Source organism: Parasteatoda tepidariorum, chromosome 3 (genome assembly GCF_982258835.1).
Source record: "Parasteatoda tepidariorum strain Cologne lab strain chromosome 3, Ptep-v5.0, whole genome shotgun sequence".
Taxonomy (NCBI): domain Eukaryota; kingdom Metazoa; phylum Arthropoda; class Arachnida; order Araneae; family Theridiidae; genus Parasteatoda; species Parasteatoda tepidariorum.
Genome location: NC_141757.1, coordinates 17,775,000 through 17,794,034, shown reverse-complemented (window position 1 = coordinate 17,794,034; position 19,035 = coordinate 17,775,000). Strand labels below are relative to the sequence as shown.

Here is a 19,035-nt window from a genome sequence, read left to right as displayed (position 1 = left end):
ATTCTTTGTTTAAGCTTCAGCGATATTTTATTCTCTCTCTTCTGACCCTCATTATGGATTACGATTCCTCTGAATTTACAGAAAACTTAAAAGAGTTGGTAAGAGATCGGCCGAATTTATACGACAAATCTCGGGTAGACTATAAAAATAGAGATTTGAAAAAAAAATACATGGGAGGAAGTTTACAAACAGCTGTGTCCTGATTTTCATCAACTATCAACAACAGAAAGAGTTAAGGCAGATAAGATCATTTTTTTAAAAATATATTTATATGAGTGTGCGTTTGTTTATTTTATATACAGTATAGTAAATTTTATTATTTTTTAATTAAATAATTTTTTTCATTTCAATACTGCGGTAAATTTAATATCGGAATTTGCACCAATTGTTTTATTCAGACTGAATAATTTTCTTTCTCCTATTTAAAAACATAGTTTAATTATTTGGATTATATATATACAGTCGAACTCGTTTATAACGAGAACTCGGATTTACCGAGGGAAATGAGAATTTTTGGTTGGATCAATGTTTAAGTCTATGGAACAGAAGTCGCTTTTAACGAGCAAGACCCGGTTTTAGCGAGCAATATTTTTCTGTTTTGCAATCTTCTTTCTAGTCTTATCTTTTTTTCAAAATGATAAAGAAATGCGAGTGAAGGGGGTTAGTTGTCATTAAATTAAGAAAAGTATTTAATTAAATTAATTAATGTAATTAAAGTAAGTATTAATAAAATTTTAAGTAAACTCAATCATTTGACCTCCCAAGCCCCCCCCCTCTTCTGGTTGCACGCCTGTCTTAAGGACCCGTTTATTACGAGCACTCGGATTTAACGAGTACATGTTACGGTCCCTTTGTGCTCGTTATAAACGAGTTCGACTGTATATGTAAGGAAAAAGCTTATTTCTTCAAGAGGATGCTACACAAAAAAATTAATTTAAAAAAATTTGATTTCAAAGGGTTTTTTTTATTTAAAAAGTTAAAATCAAAGGTTTTCTGGTTGAAGTTTTCAAAGTATAGCATATGTTTAATAAAAAAGCTTTCCGTTGCGTATAGCAACAGAAATAAATATGAATAAAAATTCAATTATATACACACTAAATGTGAAGATTAATATTTTTTTTAAAAAATTTGCGATTAAGCAAATTATATTTTATTGCTATTATAAAGTGTGCATTAGCAGTATGAATGATAAGTAATAGTAGAAATATTTGTCAAGAAATAACAAAACAAAAAAAAATTCTTACTTCTGTTTTATTAATTTAATTATACTTGAATTAATTTCATTAAAATATATATATATATATACATTTCATAGTCCTTTCATAAGGCCATCTTAATAATAAAATATGTCATTTGAGTTAATTTATAATCAGTATTTATTTATTAAAGACATAAGACTTATGAACTAAAGTCTTACCTAGCATTTTTCATTACAATATATTGTGTTACATTAAAAAAAGTCATGAGCATTTATATTTACATAACAAAATAATAATGATATACTATTTAAATAATAATATATTTACATAATTTACTACATATCCTATAAAAAGAAGGAAGTGAAACTGGAATAAAATTACATCATTGTAGGTGACGAGGCTTACAGTATAATGAAACAAAATTTTAAAAGCTTTGAAATAAAAATCTGCAATATATATGTAATTAATAAAAATAAAGACATGATTAGTAGGAATTAACAATAACAGTGTTTCATATTGTTGTATGACTATGGTATTTATTTTTATAAAGAAATTGACTGTGCTAAATTCTCTCACTCGCATTTTTATAAGAATGAGCTTAAATGGAAAATATTTTAACAATTTACTTATATATTTTTAAAATTTTTCATTTCAATTAAATATACATTTAAATTAATACAAGGTTTGAAAATCATTTGCTTGCGTTGAGTGTAATTTAATGTAAGTAATGCAAAAAGTAATAATAAATATAATTGTTTGATATATAATTATATTTTATTATACTGCCAAGAGACGGAGCCAGAGGGTGATACAAAGTACTCGGCAAAATATTCTTTTATATTGTCAGAGCCCCCAATGGCAGTATTATTTGCTCCCTGAATTCTAATACTGTTCATGGAACAAAGAGACAATTCTTTTTCTTCCTCGATCACATCGAAGTGTCTTACAAAATTATGCAGACTGCCATTACAATTTCTGTAGCAAACTCTATCCCCACATCGATAAAAAATTTTAAATTTTTTAGCTAAGATACCAAATGAGAAAAAGGCCGTAGTACGTCTTGTGACAAACCGAAAGCCTCGTCACCTACAATGACGAAAGGCATTTTTTCACCGTCTCTGTCGAATGGCAGAGTTTCCACACTTGGAATGTTGAGACTTTTGGCTTTCAATTTTTTGCCGAAATTCGAGGCTCAAAAAACCGCCGAATCACTTGCGGAACCAAAGGCTCCAACATCCACTGCCGTAAAACAGCACTTTGCAGCACATGCACATAAATTAGGGCCAATAGCACAATTGAATGATATCCCTTATAATTGAAAAACTGTGATCCTGTTCCTTCAGGCTTTTCAATTCGCATGTGCTTCCCATCTATGGCACCTAGACAATTTGGGAAATTTGTAATCTCGAAAAATTACTCGGCTATTGCTTTTCAATCCTCTTCCGTCTTAGGTGCCATAAAAATGGGAGCTAAAACCGTCCACAGATGTTTGCATGTCTCTCTAACTATGTTTCTCATAGTTGTTTTGCCCAGCAGAAATACAACTCTCCGAAACTTGCACCGGTGGCTAGGTACCTGTAAAAGAGTAACCAAATTTCAGTGCCTTCATTATGTGTGTATTATTTATATATATATATAGATAAATTCTAAAATGCAGAGAAAACATGGAAAAAATTACACGACAATGAGAAAAGGGTAAAAATAATAAAAAATAACAAGAAACCAGAAAAAATCCGAAAAAAAGGAATAAAAAAAAATTCCGGAAAGTAGAAGAAATCTTTTCATCAGCTCACACGATTATATCCGTAAAAAGGAGTACTTTCTAATATTGTATTATTATGGCCAAAGCAAAATATATCAATACAGTGGTGTGAGGAGCACTCAATAATAATTAAAAAAAAAATTATATATATATATGTATATGATTTTTTTATTTTTTTAAAAGAAAGAAAAATTTTTTCAAAAAACCGAAAAAGAAAGTAATGAAAAAATATAATCTGGTTATCAGTTCACACGATTACACACAGAAAAAAAAAAGAGTGCTTTCTAACATTTTATCAATATAGGTGAAACAAAATAATATCAATATAATAGTGTCAGGAGAGCCCGAAAAAAATGTAAACGAAAATAAAACGTATCAAGTAAAAAATACAGAACAAAGAATATAAAATAAAACATTCATTTAAGTAAATGATTTTACAAATAAATTAATTGCTTTAGTTTGGTATCCATTGCCTTTGATCAAATTTTGGAAAGTTAGTCTACTGTTTTTTTTTAGATAAATAAACATTGATGCATTTACTTTTATCCTATAGAAATTAAAAATGGTATTTAAATATGTGTTTTTAGATGCATTAAATTTCAAGTTATTAGTTTTCTTATATTAAATTTAAAATAATTTCCTTTATCGTAACGATTAACAATGCATTCTCACTTTTTTTAATCTTTTGGAAGGCATAGTTTTTTTCTGAAGTACCATAAGATCCAGCGCATGAAATGGGCACATTGTAAGAATGAACGAAACGAATATCTAGCATTTGAAAACCTAGAAAAGAATGCAAGGGGTTGCAAATTTTCGTTAACTAGTTGTGACAGCGCCCCGCCGATTGCAAAATCTGGCGCGTCAACTTGTAAAATTAATTGCGCTTCTTTCATAGGGTGAGCTAAAAGAACTGCGCTCGCAACTAATATTTTGCAATTTTTAAATTCGTCTTGCGCCGCTTTTGACAAAACAAGCTTCGTTTTTCTTTGCTCCCTTTAAGTAAGACGTTAAATGTATCTGATTTTGGGCTACATTAGGTACAAATCTACGGTAAAAATTTTAAAATCCTAGAAACCTCTGAAGCTTTAATTGCTTTCGGAAGTGGAAAATTAAGGATCGGCTCGACTTTGTTCGGTAGGGGTTTAGTTCCCTTTTCATTAATTGTCCTAAAAAAGAAATTTCGGTAAGCCAAAAACACATTTAGCAACATTTACTGTAAGATCATACGAATTTAACCTTTCAAAAACAATACGTAAGTGAGCTTTATGCTCGTCATCTGTTACACTAAAAATCAAAATATCGTCCAGGTACACGTAACAAAATTTTAAGTTGCCTAAAACTTCATTCATAAACCTTTGTAAGGTTTGTGCAGCACCACAAAGGCCAAAATTTAAAAACGGAAATTCGAAAAGACCGAATGGTGTGCAGACCGCAGTTTTCGGAATATGGTCTGGGTGTACCGGAATGTGATGATAAGCACGAACGATATCGATTTTTGAATAAATTTTCCTTCCGCTCAGCTTATTATGTAAATCTTGCAAATGAGGGATAGGATAACGATCCTGCTCTGTACGAGCATTTATTGGCGATAATCACCTACTGGGCGTATGTCACCAGAGCTTTTTGAAACGACATGAAGAGGTGATGACCACGCCGATTTTGATGGTCGGCAAATACCCTGCTCAATCATGAATTGAAATTCCTTTTTTTACCTCTTCGTATAATTGAGGCCTAATCGTCATGGTTTGCTGTGTACGGGAGGTCCATTCGTCTCAATATAGTGGACCGTGCTATGCTTAACATTACTTAAATTAGCTTTCACTTTTAATAGGTCCGGGAATTCTTTAAGGATATTGAGATATGGTGTATCCTCAGCGATAAGCTTTACCGAATAGTAATTGACACGATTAGAAATTGAACCAGTGCTGGATAGTTTTGTAATATTATCAATAAGCCTACTGCGTTTTAAATCAATTAAAAGATCGAAATTCCTTAAAAAATCTGCTCCTATAACGGGCACCGGCACATCAGCGATTAGAAATTTCCAAGAAAAATGTCGCCTAAGTCCTAAATTTACATACAATAATTTTGTGCCATAAGTAAAAATTTTAGAGTTATTCGCTGCAAATAATTGTAAGGAGTCAGGTTTCATATTTTTAGCTTTAGACGTCGGTGGTATTAAAAATTTTAAATTTGATTTATTATCGAAAACATATATAAACGGCATGAGCGAGCGACTGTCGACAAGTCTTGATCGACAGTCGCTATTGCAGAGATGCCAAGTTATGAAAGTCAAAAATCAGGAGATTTTTCACGACATAGGAAATCAATCTTAACCAATACTTATATGTATTAAAATTTAAAAATTAACATTTTATTTGTTAATATATAACAGTACATCAATGCTAACACATAAAAAATATAATTAGGACCTTAAGGGGGGGGGAACCATTTTAAAAGAAAGGATAAAGTAGTTTCCACTGGGCAAAAAATTACACATATAAAAGATTATCAGATCATTTTTGTATTGTAAACATTAACAGCAGATTTTGCTTTTTGTAGGAAAGCTGAGTCAAATGCTTGGTCATAACAATTTCCATGTAGGCCAGATTTAGCTAACAACACTTTTTCTAGTGTGTCATTAGTTAAGTTAGGTCGAAATTTGGTTCTTGTTTTTGTCACAATACGGAAAATCCTTTCACATTCCGCATTGCTATGCGGAATAGTTTAAATCGATAACATTACTTTTGAAATGTCACTATATTTCAAGTTTCCATCAGCACTTTTAATTTTTCCTATGGAACCCCACTGAGTGTCTATTTCAGTTAAGTCTTCTAACTGGAGAGAGCAAAACTGTGCCTGTAGGATATCTACTGCGGTATTAATTTCTTTATCTGGTAAAATCAATTTAACTAAAATGGGAAATCTGTTAATAAAGTACTTAAGATCCGAAAAAGGAGCTTGCTGAAGTCTTGAAACATCAGCTACTTGAGCATGCAGCACAACTTCATCTTTTATAGGAAATTTATGCAAAATATAGTCACATGCCCTGCATAAGTATTTTCTGATATTAATGTAAAACTGCTTATGTTCTTCTTTCGATAATTCAGACACAATCTTTCCAGTAGCAGTTCCAATAACCAGATCTTCATCCTCTTTTTGGTTCTCTCTCTTGTGGTAATCAACATCATAGATCGTATTGACATGCAATATTCCACAGGCGATTACAAATTTCGAGAGGATATTTCTGAATAATTTTCTGAGCATAGAATTAAAAATATGAATTTTTGGAATTCTACACTGCAGAGTTTTATTAGCGACATCAAATGTAGGTAGAATAAATTGCAATGAGATACAATGGAAGAAATGAGATGATTGTACTTACAAGGGAGACTAGGGAAGTGTGACTCGCCAATTTTGAAATAAACTAGTGGAATGTATGCCTTATGACAAATAATTTTAGGGGGCAGCATTGGTTTCGGCCCATAAAAGGTCCTATGAGAGATAAAAAATAATTCTATATATGGAAAAATCGGTATTTTATTACTTCGATGCAGACTATTAGTTATTGTAATTATCTCATACTCCAATTAATTTTGTGGTACTTTCACGTTACAATTGCTGTCACGTATAATGCATACAATTATTGTCAAAATTGATTTCGAAAATATTATATATCGCCAATTAATTTTTTTTTTAATTAACCTAACAGTTTTTCAGAAAAATCTGTTAGGTTAATTAAAAAAAAAAAAAAATTGGCATCAAATTTTTTTAAAAAAATTTTCCAATATAAAAACAGGTGAACAGTACTCATATAAATTTCATTTATATCACAGTCGAAATATAAGAAAACAGTTTCGAAAAAATCAAAGTCTTAAAAAAAGCGTATTTTCCAGAAATCAATGTTTAATATATATACAAGATGTACCTTTTTAAACAGTATTTTGGCAATACTTGAAAAATACGTTTTGTTCCCTAGATTATAATGAGACAGAAGTTATTATATAATTATTTTCTAAGATAGATCTTCGTTTATAAAATAAGTGTATTCAAGACAAAATTTTTCTTGGAATGAATAAATATACATCAGAGTTTCAATAAAAAAAAATTAACAATTTTTGCTATATAATAATAAATTAATTTAAATAACGTGACTCTAAACATATTATAAATAAATCAAAATTTCTGATATTCAAAGAATATTTAAATTGCAACTATAAGTGCATTATTAATGAGGTATCAAAGATATTTAATTATTTTGCAACTAATCCATTTTCCATCTGATTAAAGATAAATAGTAACGTAAATCTCTAAAATAACAAAAAAACACATTATATAATTTATAATAGATAACGTACTTCCAATCCATTCTCCAATCTTGACGCATTGGTAAGAGTAGCACCGCCATATAGAATAGCACGGACCAAAAACGTGTAGTCTCTTTTCAAGATAGTTTCAAGACTATGTTTCAAGATAGGAGGATGCAAACTTTTAAAGTTAAATATTTCAAAAATTAGCTAGGATATCAGATATAAAAACAATTGTATGAATAATATTATACAAATAGCAATGTTTTAACAAAATATTGAACAATTCACAGGACATAGGTTTCAACGGATTTTCCACCTTAAAGTAACAAATCACCTCAAATTTTGTGTATACAGTACAGTTGATCTTTTATGAAAAAAATCGAATTGAAATATTAAACATTTTTTGAGTTCAAATTTCCCTCGGAAAAAATTTGAAAAATTTTTTAAAAAAGCAATTTAATTTTATGCAATCACATAAATTATTTCAGACTTTTTTTTACAAGATCTAACAATATGAAAAAAATTAATTTTTTATAAATCACATTTTTGGATGCTACATAAGCTGTACTCACAAAAAATTCCATTAGTTTGGGAAAATGCGTATCTTATTTCGACTCTGATATAAATTAAATTTATTACTGTTCACTTGTTTTTATATTGGAAAATTTTTTGAAAAAAAAAATTTGACGCCTTTTTTTTTTTTTTTTAATAAACCTAACAGGTTTTTTTGAAAAACCACAGATATATAAAATTTTCGAAATCAATTCTGACAATAAATATGCATTATATAGTACGTGAAAGTACCACAAAATTAATTGGAGGATTGAGATAATTACAATAACCAATGGTCTGCATTGAAGTAATAAAATACTGATTTTTCTATATATTGAATTATTTTTTATCTCTCATAGGATCTTCTATGTTCCGAAACGAATGTTGCCCCCTAAAATTATTCCCCATAACGCAAACATTTCACTAGTTTATTTCAAAATTGGTGAGTCACACTTCCCTTGTTAGTGATATCACTGATAATTTTAGCGAGGGCGAAATTACTTTCTACTTGAATAAACCAAAGTTTAACGTTATTTTTCCACAACGGCGGAATTTTAACCGCAACATGCGACACTTGAGACTCTGTAGTCGGTATTTGTCTGGTCTTCCGATCCGGGCATTTTTTAAGAAATATAAACATAAATTGATAACCGAAAACACTTAAATTATGCCTTACTGTCGAGTGAAATTTATAATGCCTTAAATAATATTATTGAATCATAATAGAAATTTAAAAGTAGCTTAATAATCCGTTGTCGGATTGAAACCGAACAGGTTAGGCGAAATTTTAATAATGCACAAATAACCAAAAATTAGAGCAATAAATATTAATAATAAAATAGAAATAGCATAACGCAATTACAGACCAATCGCAGATAGGGAAAAATAATCAATCACATACCTGTAAATTCCCGCTATGAAACGATAATCCTCGTGTGTATCCATGTGCACATAATTAGTAAATAGAAAGAAAATAAACAGAGGATAGCGATTAAATTTCATTATATAATGTATTTTCATAAAAATTAGGCATAGGTGTTGCGTTTAAAGAAAGATTATAACAGATCGAATAAAAAAATCAGAAGAAGCGAGAACAGAATTAAGGGTCACCAATGAGGCACGTGCCCAAAAAGAAGAAAATAAGTTTTTAAATAAAATAATGTGAAATCACCAGCTAGCCATAATATTTAAGTTTAATTTAATATTTAAAGAAGGTTACATAATAATTGCTTAATTAGTAATAAACATCAAAATGGCACATCCCCAGCGACATTCACTAAGCCATATGTAATGCAGACTGCGAGGAAAGAAATGTTTTTCTCCCTGCATCCCAGGGTTGCCACAGTCAAGTCCTCCGCCAAACGACGGTCTTATCTTAAGCGTTACTGCCCATTTGGCGGTGCCGCCGCAATCTCTCAGAGATGCCAACTGCTCCGGACATGCCAAAATAAATTAAAAAAACGGTAAATTACTACAATGTAAATTTTGCAAATATTTGACTATTTTTGCTTGCTTTTTAAAAGGTATAGCATGACATAACTAGTACAAAGTGATGAATTATATAAGCCTACGAATTATTTAGAAATAGTGGTGGATAAAAATCTACTAAATTGAATTTATTAAGCCAAGAATCACAATTAATAAACTACCACTTCAAAATATATATTTGCCGTCCGGAGCAAGTTGGCATCGCTGATCTCTTACAGATATCTAAAGGTGAAACATAACATTTTTGCCTCATTCATGATATGAGTAGATTGTTATCGCATCTAACTGCACATAGAGCAGCAGCATTTTATTGCAATTTTTGCCTCCATCGTTTTTACACTAGAAATGCACTCAATAATTTACCGTAGGGAACATAAGATACAAAAAAATAACGATGCTGAGCGAGAATGATCGCATTTTAAAATTTAGTGCTTTTCATATGCAGCATAAAATTCCTTATATTATTTACGCTGATTTTGAGTGCATTTTAGAAAGAAAATCGTCAAATTTAGGGTCCCATACTCAAATTGATGCCCAACACATTTCGTGCGGATATTCTTATGTCATCATTGACTACGAAGGGAAGTGCTTGAAACCACCAGTTGCATTTCATGGAGAAAACGCAGCGGAATATTTCATAAACAGCTTATTGGGGGAAAAAAAACTAATCTTAGATTTACTTTCCGTTAAAAAACCAATTTGACTGACCGCAGAGGAAGAAGAATCTTTTTTAAATGCAACGCATTGTTATATTTGTAAAGAGCCTTTAGAAAATGATAGAGTACGAGATCATTGCCATCTCACATCTAAATATCGCGGCGCTTTACATTCCAGTTGCAATTTAAACTATAAGTTAACTAAAAAAAATGCCTGTAGTGTTTCACAATTTGAAAGGGTATGATAGTCACCACTTAAAAAAAAACTGTGAGCAAAATTGGTAATAAAAGAATATCCTAAAAGAATATAATCATGTATTGGAACTAATGCAGAACAGTTTATTACTTTCTCCATCGGTCACTTACAATTTTTAGACTCCTTTCAATTCATACCCGCCTCCCTTGATAAGCTTGTCTGAATTCCATGTACTATCTTCTCAATTCCCTCTCGATCGTCTCCCTCTTTTAAAACGCAAGGGTGTTTACCCTTACGAATATTTTGATTCAATGACTAAATTTAATGAAACTGAACTACCCCCACGAGAATGTTTTTATAATACTCAGGGAACCGATTATACGGAACGATCGGGACCATCGCTATTCCGGATAACTGATTTTTCCGGTTTTCAGAATCGCTACAAAAAACCGTTTTTTTATTGTTAACCCAACTAAAGAGGAAAAAAAATATTTGGAAATATTCTTAAAAAGAAGAAAAAACGATGAAGTAATACACTAATGATTATTTCCAAAAATGATGGTAAGGTAATCATCTCTCAAAAAAGAAAGAAAAATCCTAAAATCTTATGAGGAAAAAAATTTTTTTTTTAAAAAAATGGAGGGAAAATGTATCGAATTTCGTTCCGGTTTTCTGATTTCCGGATAACGGGTTCTTTACTGTAGTTTAAATGAAGAAGAGGTGAGCGAATCAGATTACAATCACGCGCGCTCTGTTTTTCAAAATTTTAACATGCGAACCTTAAAAGATTATCACAAACTATATGTAAAGACCGACACGCTCCTTCTCGCCGATGTCTTCGAAAAATTTAGAACTTTATGCTTATCGCATTACGAAATTGATCCGGCGCATGTGTTCACCGCCCCCTGTTTAGCTTGGAATGCGTGTTTAAAAATGACGAAGGTGAAATTACATCTTTTACTGTTTGTCTAAGATAGATACTCTGACCGCCACTAAGTCTGCGGCAGTTTGGTGTTATGGAAACAAGAAGAGGGCATTTTAGGGAGGGTAGCTTCGATGAAGAGGTCTCCTTTTCTCTCGCCGAAACCAGTCCCAAAGAGGGACCACGCACCCCTACTTAAAATAATCATACCTCGTTACCATAGTCACCGCCACAGCTCCAGACGAATGTCTGGCAGAGTATCTATCTTAGACAAACAGTAACTGACCCTACAATGCATCTGTTTATTGAGAAAGGGGTACGCGGTGGCGTGTCGATAATATCCAATAGGTATGCCAGCGCAAAGAACAAATACATGACTGGTGGTTACGACTAGCATTCTCTTTTCCTACATAATTTATCTGGATAAAAATAACCTCTATGGCACAGCGATGATGAGTCATCTACCAACGAAAAATCTTCGGTGGTGTCAAAATTTAGATTTAAGTGTCAGTGACATATTAAATATGTCAGATGATCAGGAAGAGGGAATGATTCTCGAAGTAGACTTGGAATATCCTACGGAAATTCATGATTTACATAGTGATTTACCTGTCTCTCCCGAACAATTAAAAGTTACAGCAGATATACTTTCACCCTATTCTCAAAGAGTAGCGTCAGAATTAAATGTGAATAATCCCTCAAACGTTTCAAAACTAATACCTAATTTATGTGATAAGAATAGATATGTATTTCATTATAGAAACTTAAAGTTATATTTAAAATTAGGATTAAAGTTGAAAAAAATACACAAAATTTTTGCGTTTAAAACAAGAAGCTTGGTTACAAGCATTCATAAATTTTAACACAGAGATGAGAAAAAAGGCAACTAATTCTTTCGATATAGATTTCTATAAGCTTATGAACAATAGCATGTTCGGGAAGACTTCAGAAAATATTGATATCGTTGTAGATAAGAAAAAAGCTTTAGCCTCCTCTTCCTTCAACAGTTTTAATATCATAGATGATAACCTAGTCATTACATCCCGTCATGTTACATCCTTAATTTTAAATCGTCCCATATGTGAAATCCTATATGTGAATAGGATTTGCCGTCTTAGATAACAGTAAGATATTCATGTACGAATTTCATTATGAACATATTAAAAATAAATATGGTGAGCAAGCAAAATTATTATTTACGGACACCGATTCGTTATGCTATCACATCGAAACAGAAGATGTTTACCACGACATGAAGAAAAATATCGATTTATACGATACATCTGATTATCCAAAACACCATTTTTTACAGAGCCAGGTAAACAAAAAAGTTCTTGGTAAAATGAAAGATGAGTTGAATGGAGTAGTAGTGGTTGAATTTGTGGGGCTGCTTTCCAAATTATACTCTATATTGAGCGAAGATGGGGAAAAAGAGACAGCAAAGGGAGTAGTGAAGAGTGTTAGAAACAAAAAACTAAAACATAGTAGCTATATTAAATGTCTTTTTGAAAATTCTAGAGAAATGAAAACCATCATCTCGAAAAATCATCAACTTTATTCAGTTACGACAAATAAATTGGCCCTCTTGACGACAAACGATACATCTTAGAAAATGGCTGCGATACGTTCGCACACGGTCATTTTAGAATTAACAACATTTAAATTATTCTCACATCTAATTCGCATTACCTCTATTAATTTTATTTACATATTTATTGATTTAATTTTATTCATTTGCTCACATAAAAACTGTGTATTTTATCTCATTCAATAATGAAAGAAAAAAATCCCAAAGGCACGATTAACTTTTATGTTATTACCTGTATTTCAATGTGCTCCAATTTTTCACTCTCATCATTAATGTTAAGGAGAGTTTTTTTTTTTCCTGTTTGTGAAACAATTTGTTTACATTCACAATAATCGAATGCTAATTATTCTATGTGTTCCCATTTAAATTCCTGATGTAGTGGAACATTATTGTATAAAGCGAAATTTTCTGTTACGGTTTGTTTATCTTCTTAATAATTTATTGAATAAAGATAGTTTTTATTTTATTTTGTCTTTTGTCCATATTATTTTATATCTTTCATCATAATCATAATTTTACACTGCTTACATATCTATTTTAAAACCATATTTAAAAACTAAATTTGAGAATGTATCAGACTTATTTTTTTCACAGAGTGTAAAAGGGATTCTTGCTCCACTGATATACAAAACCTTACATTTGTGTAAAATGGATATTTTTTCTTGGTACAACAGTTAGCGTCTTATCAAAAACCGTTATGTCATTAAAAAAAAAAAAAAAAATTACAGTTGAGAGATTGTTGGTTTGAATCATATTTTTGAAAACTCTTTTTTTCTTCTTTATATTAGTTTAACATATATTCTGATTAAGTTACATTGAAAGAGAGTTGTTCAAAATTTTCACCTGTACTCCAAGCGTAAATATTTACAAAATACAACACCTGCCTATCCCGACTGGCCAGTGGACACCTGAAAAGTCTCACATTTTCTGCAAATCAAAAGATCTTTCCTCTTTGCCCTAAATGCCAACAAAACCAGGCATCACCTGAGCACATCTTGATCTGTTTAGGGCTGGACTGGAACGATATTCATTCCTCTCCCATTCTGGTTTCGGATTTTCTCAATGTTAACGGATTCATTGATCTGGTCTGACCCCGTCAGACCAGATGGGAATTAGCAACAACAACAACAACAACAAATAATAAATAGTGTACGTTTTACAGAGTTAATTTGGTTTTGTTAAACTCCTAATTCAACTTCCTTTTCATTCCGAATTTTAAAATAAAATAAAAATCGAATTTTAAAATAATAATAATAATATTCTATTACGAAGGGTGGATAAAAAGATTTCCTTCACACTTTTATAAAATCTTATATTCTCGTTGTACGGGGTATGTGTTCATATCACAACGGTTAGCACGTCGGTTATAAACCGTTGTACCATGAAAACATTTTGTTAATATGAGATTGCTGGTTCGAATCTTGTGTTTAAATATTACATTTATATATTACTTCAGCAGACATTCTGTTTAAATTACACAAAAATAGCGTTGGAACCTCCTCTAATAGATGGCAGCATGAGTATTCCTGTTACAAAATTTTTTTCTTTCTGATGTGTTTTATAAAATTAGTATTTATTTTACTCACTAGATGGATCCACGATTATTGAACAAGAACCAAAATGCATATGAAGAAAAATTAGCTTAAAATAAGATAATTAAATTAGAAAATCAGATTAACCGCACCATTTATAATTATTAAAAATGGTATCTCTAATAAAAGGTTTCATTTCAGAAATCGAAGTAAATATCAGTTATTAACAAGGAAAATCATTTATTTAAAATACTAATTTAAATATTGAAAACATAATAAAATATACTTCTTCACGAAAAATTTCTAAGTCTCGAAAATAAAAACAATTCTTTTACTTTCTAAAGAAGAGATAAAAAATCCCCATCTGATAAAACCTTATCTATAGTAGAGATCTTGCAATCTTAGAAAAACCCCTGTCGTCATGGATTGTTGAGTTGTACCCCTCCTGCTGCGGCAGAACCCCCATTTCCCCCCTACTATAGTTCTTAAAAAAGTTAAATTTTAGAATTTAAAGAATAAAAAAAGATATTTATTTCTTTGATATATTTCTGATTTGATTTTGATTACAAGAGTATACATTTGTTTTGCTGTTACAAGCAGTTTTAAATATTTTTACCCATATTTGTTTTTGAGCATTTAAATATGCTCAAATTTCACTTTTGAAAAAAAAAGAAGATATTTTTTAAATTTTTGAACTTCTACAAAATACTTAATTTAAAGGATTTTTAAAAACTGTTAATATAATTGAGATTCTATTTCTTCGATTGAAAAAATTATATTTAAAAGTATCCATATTTTAATATTATTTTTAAACTGTCTCTTGTTGAAAAATCATTAAATATTATACTTTTATGGAAGTCACAACCTCCCTGAGAGCTCATAACGAATCTATTAGCTGTATACTTTTCATTTTGGTTTATTAACCTTTTTTTCTGTGACAAGAAAAAAATTACATTCTGGCCTGTATTAATTGACTTTCGAAAATAATGTTGTTTCTACTTTATTTTTTCTTAATTCCAGATTGACAATTAGAGGCCTAAATTTGGTATTAGCTTTATTGTTTGCAACAACCTACAAAAACTGCTTTGGCATTGAGAGTATGGCAAGGCACACCTTGATGATGTATTATGCATTCCATGTTCCATGCCATTTCTCGCATTTTCTTGTTCACTGTTTAAAATAAAAAAAAGATTATTGGTTGAGTTATTTCGTTGTTGAAGTATATTTTCATCAGGTTTCTAATTTAATTGTTATCTAAATTTGTTTATATTATTTTTATTTCAATGCTGCAATTTAAATTTGAATTAAATAACTTAGAATTTTCTATTGAAATTGAGAACGCACTATTCAAAGCGTTTTTCTATTCTTGAAATATGAAGTTTCAGTTTATAAAGCAAAATTAGTTATAAAGCAAAATTATACATTTATATTAATTTTGCTAGAAAAGGAATTTATAAGTATTTTTATTTCTAATGTTCCGACAGAATTGTTCAACTTGTTTCAATAAGCTATTTGATTGTGTTTCCAGATACTCCATCTGCTGGTTCTGAAAAGAGAGATGAAATTTCTTCAACTGTTAATAGCGGAGAAGCAGAAATAGCTAATCTATCTGAAGAAGATGTAATTGAAGAACCCGATGATGGCAATCAAGATGAAAAAGAAAACATGAAAGAAGTCGAAAATTTTCTGAGGGAAAGATGTGAAATTAATAGAGCGATGATAAAAGATCAATTCTTGAAATTACGTACAAGGGATTGCCTTCCAACACAGCCGGCTTTGGATTCTTATCCCAAACATCAGGATAGAAAATAGTTTCGCTCATTTAAAACAGTGATTCCCAAAGTGGTCTATATCGATCCACAAAGGGTAGACGACAACCTGCAAGGGGTCCATGTCAAGTGAAAAAAAAAATGGTCCATGAAATGAAAATGGGGTCAACGATAGTGGATCTCGTATAAGCAGGTTGTGACATTAATTTTGGCCTTTCATGAATGAAATAATCAACATACACTGATAGTTTACTTATTTACTTATATTATACTACCTTATAATATAAAGACATATACCTATCTACATTCTACATAATTTATAAAAGTAGCTATGAAGTAAAAATTTTATTAAAATTTAAGTTATTAGGATTATTTTCTGATATGTGAAACTGAATTATTATAAACTAGCAGTTGCCTGCAGCTCTGCCCGCGTGCGTTTTTATTTTCTCTGCGTGTAAGGTTTTGTTTTGTTACAAAAAAGTATTTTTCCGTGGTAAAGTGTAGCCTAGCCTGTGTCAACCAGCTAGACCTCCAACTTTATCTGTGCATAAGATCACGGAGATTGTTGCTTAGTTTTTACGTAAAAACGTAATAAACAGACCGGCAATACACTACTACGGTTTTGTATACACACTTATTTCCGCAATTATAATATTAGTATCGGAGTACGAGCTTTATGATGCACTATTTCATTCCATTTACATATTAATTAAATTAAATTAGTTTGAATTTAATTACGAAATGTATAAAATTAACATGCATTTTTTTCTTAAGTTTTTCACACTACAGTTGGAAATTTAAATCTTTCATAGTGAGTAGCACTATACCAGCTGTCAAAAATACATTTGAAGTTGATGAATTTACAAAAAATCAATAATGGGTAAGCGGGGGTCTACGAGATAAAAAAGTTCGGGAACCACTGATTTAAAAAATCGTTTTATAAATATTCATGGTTAGAATATTTTGAAAAGAAAGATGCAGTTTATTGTTTCTACTGTAGGCATTTGTCTGATGGCAATGATTCACAAAAAGATTCCTTTAGAATTAGATCACTCGGTTTCAGACATTGGAAGAAATGCTACGGAAAAGACCTCAGAGAAAACAGATTACTTAAACATCAGTTAAGTATTTCCCATTCTGGGGCTGTTAATAAGTATAAAATGTATCAACAAATAAAAGAAAAATGAGATGTTTTCACTCAATTAAATTAAGAACAATTAAAGTCAGTAAAAGAAAATCGACACTATTTACGAACAGTATGTGAGCTTTTGTTGCATACTGCAGAACAAAAGATTAATATAAGAGAAACATCCAATTTTCGAATTGCTGATGTTACAAGCAATGGTAATAGTACAGATTTTGGCCCTCACTGTGGAAATTTTTTAAGATTGTTATTATTAGTAGGAAAACATGATAGCCTAATCGATAAAAAAAATTAAACACGGTTCATCAAATGCTAAGTATACTCACCATTTCATTCAAAACGCTCTGCTTGATATTATGGCAGAACAAATAACTATAGAAATATCGGAAGAAGTGAAAACGGCTAAGTTTTTCTCAATTCTTGCAGATGAGTCGAAAGATGTAGCTAAAATTGAACAATTATCAATCGCCATACGGTATTTGTACAACGGAAATGTCCATGAAGAATTCCTCTCTGTTGAAGAATTATCAAAGTTAGATGCAAAATCATTATCATTGAAAATCATTAACGTACTTGAAAAAAATAATATAGCTGTAGAAAACTGTATAAGACAAGCCTATGACGGATCATCGGTGGTGTCCAGAAAACACGCTGGCGTTAACGCCATAATAAAAAATACTTTTGCTCCTCTAGCATTTTATACCCACTGTTTCAACCACAGATTAAATTTTGTTATAGTTGAAGTGGTGAAATTAATTGAATGCGTCGATGAGTGCTTTTCTATTCTTCAAAAATTGTACAACTTTATAAGCTGTAGCACCATCCACTCTCTATGGGTAAATACTCAAAAAGCTGCAGGCTTAAAAGTAATGGAACTGAAGCCAATATTTGACACGAGATGGGCTTCCCAAGTAGTTATGCTGCGAATATTTTGTAAAAGACTACAAGCCATTTATGCGCTATTAATAAATGTGAATAATAGCAACTCACATGGTTCTGACCGAAAATTAGAAGCTCAGAGTTTATTGCAATGCATGTCACCAGAATTGGCACTGGTCTTACGAAGAATTTTTGAGTATTCAAAAATACTATCTGATCTTTTACAAAATCCAAAACTTGTTTATTCTGAAGCATTAAACTTACTTGAAGTGCTAATGGAAAACCTTCAAGATTTAAGAAATGAAGCTGCATTACAGGAATTTTGGGATGAGGCTCATTCGATTTGTCAGGAAGTGGGAATTGGAGAAGCAAAGAATTCGGCAAATGCCAAAGAACTTGCTCATATATTTAGTTGAGTCACCCGTAGAAAAAAATGAAGTAGGCACGTTTGAAAACTACAGTAGGTAAGTTTTGTTTCAGTTAAAAATGATTAAAATAGTTTTTCGATTTTCTTGGATTAATAATATGTTTATCTTTTCCTTCTGTTTTTCAGAATTATTTATTCAGTCATTGACAATACTCTTGCCGAAATTGAGAGGCGTTTCTTTAAAGAAAACAGCATTGATGCTAGGAATAAAAGCTCTTGTGCCTGGGACTGCAACGTTTTTGCAAGAAGATCATATTTTATCTTTGGGAGAGATTTATGAATGCAATAAAGAAGATTTGCGTTTAGAGCTACGCAATATGCACAGAATCATGAAACGAAAGAATGAGTCAGAAAAACCAAAGACCTTACTGGAATACACGAGCTACGTTTCATCTGTAACCCTCGCCTTTTTTAAGCTCAGCAGAATTACCAAGATAGTATGCTTGTTTCTGTGAACGGAGTTTTAGCACAATGAGAAGCATTAAAAATTGCATGAGGACTAGTATGATCGAAAAAAGATTCCAAAATCTCATGTTGTTAGAAATACATTCGAAGTAAGAAAATTAATTTAGATAAAGTAGTCGATATATTTGACCAAAGATATCTTAAAA

The 19,035-nt window shown here is 30.9% G+C and overlaps 2 protein-coding genes across 3 annotated transcripts; one reads left to right on the top strand and one right to left on the bottom strand.

The window, feature by feature from the left end:
- Positions 1–1,588: 1,588 nt before the first annotated feature.
- Positions 1,589–9,235, bottom strand: LOC147813207 (uncharacterized). Of its 2 annotated transcripts, none has more exons than XM_087158892.1 (3): positions 8,725–9,235; positions 7,320–7,449; positions 1,589–2,774 (listed from the first exon to the last, which is right to left on the bottom strand). In XM_087158892.1, exons 1-3 carry the CDS (start codon positions 8,841–8,843, stop codon positions 2,631–2,633), a joined length of 393 nt encoding a protein of 130 aa, XP_087015018.1. In that variant the 5' UTR covers positions 8,844–9,235; the 3' UTR covers positions 1,589–2,630. The 2 variants fall into 2 exon arrangements, with proteins under 2 accessions (XP_087015018.1, XP_087015020.1); XM_087158894.1 differs by lacking the exon at positions 8,725–9,235 and adding an exon at positions 6,347–6,456 and having other exon boundaries at positions 7,320–7,421.
- A 77-nt stretch (positions 9,236–9,312) lies between these two features.
- Positions 9,313–18,765, top strand: LOC147813206 (zinc finger MYM-type protein 1-like). The gene has a single exon (XM_087158891.1). The coding sequence runs from the start codon at positions 17,475–17,477 to the stop codon at positions 18,411–18,413; it is 939 nt and encodes a 312-aa protein (XP_087015017.1). The 5' UTR covers positions 9,313–17,474; the 3' UTR covers positions 18,414–18,765.
- The last annotated feature ends 270 nt before the right edge of the window (positions 18,766–19,035 follow it).